Raw genomic sequence first — 2,640 nt, forward strand, 5'->3', positions numbered from 1 at the left:
GAAGGAGAAGTGCAGGAATGACTTTGCAGTCCAGGCACAAGTTCAGCTGCCGTGCCAATCTCCACAGGTCTGGGAAAGTTCTGTGCCTGGAAACCACTGTGCAGTGTCCTTGTAAGGCACTCTTGTCTCTAGGGAGTTAGCGCCTGTCACACAGGCCCCATTAACCAATCAGAGCCTGGACTCAGACTGCCAGTCAGAACAGAGGCGGGCACTTCCGCTCCCCCATGCTGCAGGTTTGACTGTGAGTCTTTAAAGAAGCTCTTGTGGTTCCGTGTGCTGCTTTTTCAACCGCTGCTAGGAGCTGTGAGGAGAGTGGGTGAGCGGAATCCGCGCCATGGTGAGCGGGGCCGCCGTCCCCACGCGGGGAGGATCCGCGGGAGCCCGCGTGGAGTTGTCCCGGGGTGCGGGGGCCGGCGGCGAGACGCGGGCCCCGGTGTGATTCCCTTTGTTCCCCCTGAGGTCCCTGCACCTCCCAGGCGGAGGCGGGACCTCTGAATGATTTAGGTCCCCTGACTGCGCCTGCGTACAACTTGGGAAGCTGGACCTGCTGTCTGCAAAGTACAAGGCATCATTCAGAGCACGCGCATGCGCGAGTTTCACGGTCTGGGAAGCCAGATTTCCTGACTTGGAGAACTCTAGTTTCTCTAGAGTCTCCTAGAAGTTCTTCACTTGGCATTTGCCATTCAGGTGTAGGATCCATATGCAGTGAATTCTGCGAGGTGTAAAGTCTGTGCTATTAACGTATTTGCCTGTAGACGCCACGGTGGTCCAGTCACGTGTGTTATAAGACTCACTGTTTCCAGGTCTAACTTGGCAAAGTTGACCAAATATTAATTGTAATTTTGTTCAAAGTGGTCTCCCATGTTCTGTTGGTCTCAAACAGCACAGTCTTTATCGTAATTTAGAAGTCAGACGGTGTCACTGCTGTTTATTCAGTCTGTGTGCTCACGTTTTTCATTCATAATGACCTTTTGTCATCGGCTTTCTGTCGCTCATTGCAGAAATCGTTAGACTCTTTACTGGACGTTTGTTGAATCTATAGCACAGATTGTATACTGCAGTAATACTGAGACTAATTGTCTACAATCTTGGAATTTCTCTCCTTTGATTGAATTTGTTGATTTTTTTTATTATACATTTATAGTTTTTGCTACAGATATTTGTCCCATTTCTGTGTAATTCTGGCCATTTTATCCATGGTGACATATAAGAGATATGGTGATCTGTATTTTTAATTTAGTAAATTTGTGTCTTGTACATGAGTGTTTTGCTTTCCCATATGTGTGTTCATCACTTGGGTGTTTGGTGCCCATAGAAGACCAAAAAGGCCATTAGATGTCCCCACCACGATCTAGGAATAATTCTTTGCCACCGTGTTAGTGCTGGGAACCAAACCCAGCTCTTCCACTAGAGCAGAAGTCTTAACTGCTGAGCCATCTCTCCTGTCTTAAACTTGACAGACTTTCAAAATTTTACATGTGAGTGTGCCCATTCACAGGCCAAAAACTGAGGGTTAAGGTGATTGAGGTTTGGTTAAAAGCCTTGTGTTTGGGAGTTGGGAGATGTCTCAGAGGTACTGTTTGAGACTGGGTCAGCTTGACACAAGCTAGAGTCAGACTGGCCTGTGGGCACATGTGTAGGGCATTCTCCTGATTAAGGATTGATATAATAGTGCCCATCTCACTGTGTTTGGTGCCACCATTGCCACCAGTCAAGATCATTTGTACTTTTGTGGCTAGGAACAATTGCTGAGGACTGGCCTCACTTGTTTCGGGGTTCTTGATAATGGAAGGATTGGATCAGTGTGAAGTCAAGAGTCTCAGGCAATGATGCAGGCTCAAGCTGACAGGTGACTCATAGTTGTTCAGAAGCTGAGCTCAAAGACAGCTTTCAGGTTTGTCTTTTCTTTTTCTCTCTGAGTTCACCTCAGGCTTTTATTGGTTACACACTGCCTTGTTATGCAATAACACGTAACTCAAAGCCTTTTCATTTTTTCTCAAGCCCATTAGTTTTTCTGAAAAACCTTATGTAACTGTGCTACCAGAAAACATAATGCACACACAAAGACACAGTTTAGTGTCTGCTAAAGCAAGTTATACATTAACTACTTTTAAAAATTATTTATTTATTATTATTATTATTATTTTAAGATTTATTTATTTATTATATGTAAGTACACTGTAGCGATCTTCAGACACCCCAGAAGAGGGCGTCAGATCTTGTTATGGGTAGTTGTGAGCCACCATGTGGTTGCTGGGATTTGAACTCCGGACCTTCGGAAGAGCAGTCGGGTGCTCTTACCCACTGAACCATCTCACCAGCCCCCTTATTTATTATTTTTAAGTACTCTGTAGCTATCTTCAGACACTCCAGAAGAGAGTGTCAGATCTCGTGATGGATGGCTGTGAGCCACTATGTGGTTGCTGGGATTTGAACTCAGGACCTCTGGAAGAGCAGTTAGTTCGCTTAACCACTGAGCCATCTCTCCAGCCCCCTATACATTGACTTTTACCTCTCAGAAAAATCTCCACATCACGGGTCATCTGGACATGAACATATGGTTATAGCACTATCATGAAAACAGAATGGTGCTTAAACAGGTCAGGATAATGTTAATATTTCTTTTTTTTTTTTTTTTTT

General features: G+C 45.0%; 1 protein-coding gene across 2 annotated transcripts in view; it reads left to right on the forward strand.

The window, feature by feature from the left end:
• Nucleotides 1–242: 242 nt before the first annotated feature.
• LOC110326145 (zinc finger protein 431-like) overlaps nucleotides 243–2,640 on the forward strand; it is a 15,484-nt gene continuing 13,086 nt past the window's right edge. For both annotated transcript variants that reach the window (XM_021204299.2, XM_029542085.1), the window contains exon 1: nucleotides 243–337. In XM_021204299.2, coding sequence (XP_021059958.2) covers nucleotides 335–337 — 3 coding nt within the window. In that variant the 5' untranslated portion in view covers nucleotides 243–334. The remainder of the gene's footprint in view (nucleotides 338–2,640) is intronic.

The sequence above is a fragment of the Mus pahari genome, chromosome 9 (genome assembly GCF_900095145.1).
Source record: "Mus pahari chromosome 9, PAHARI_EIJ_v1.1, whole genome shotgun sequence".
Taxonomy (NCBI): Eukaryota; Metazoa; Chordata; class Mammalia; order Rodentia; family Muridae; genus Mus; species Mus pahari.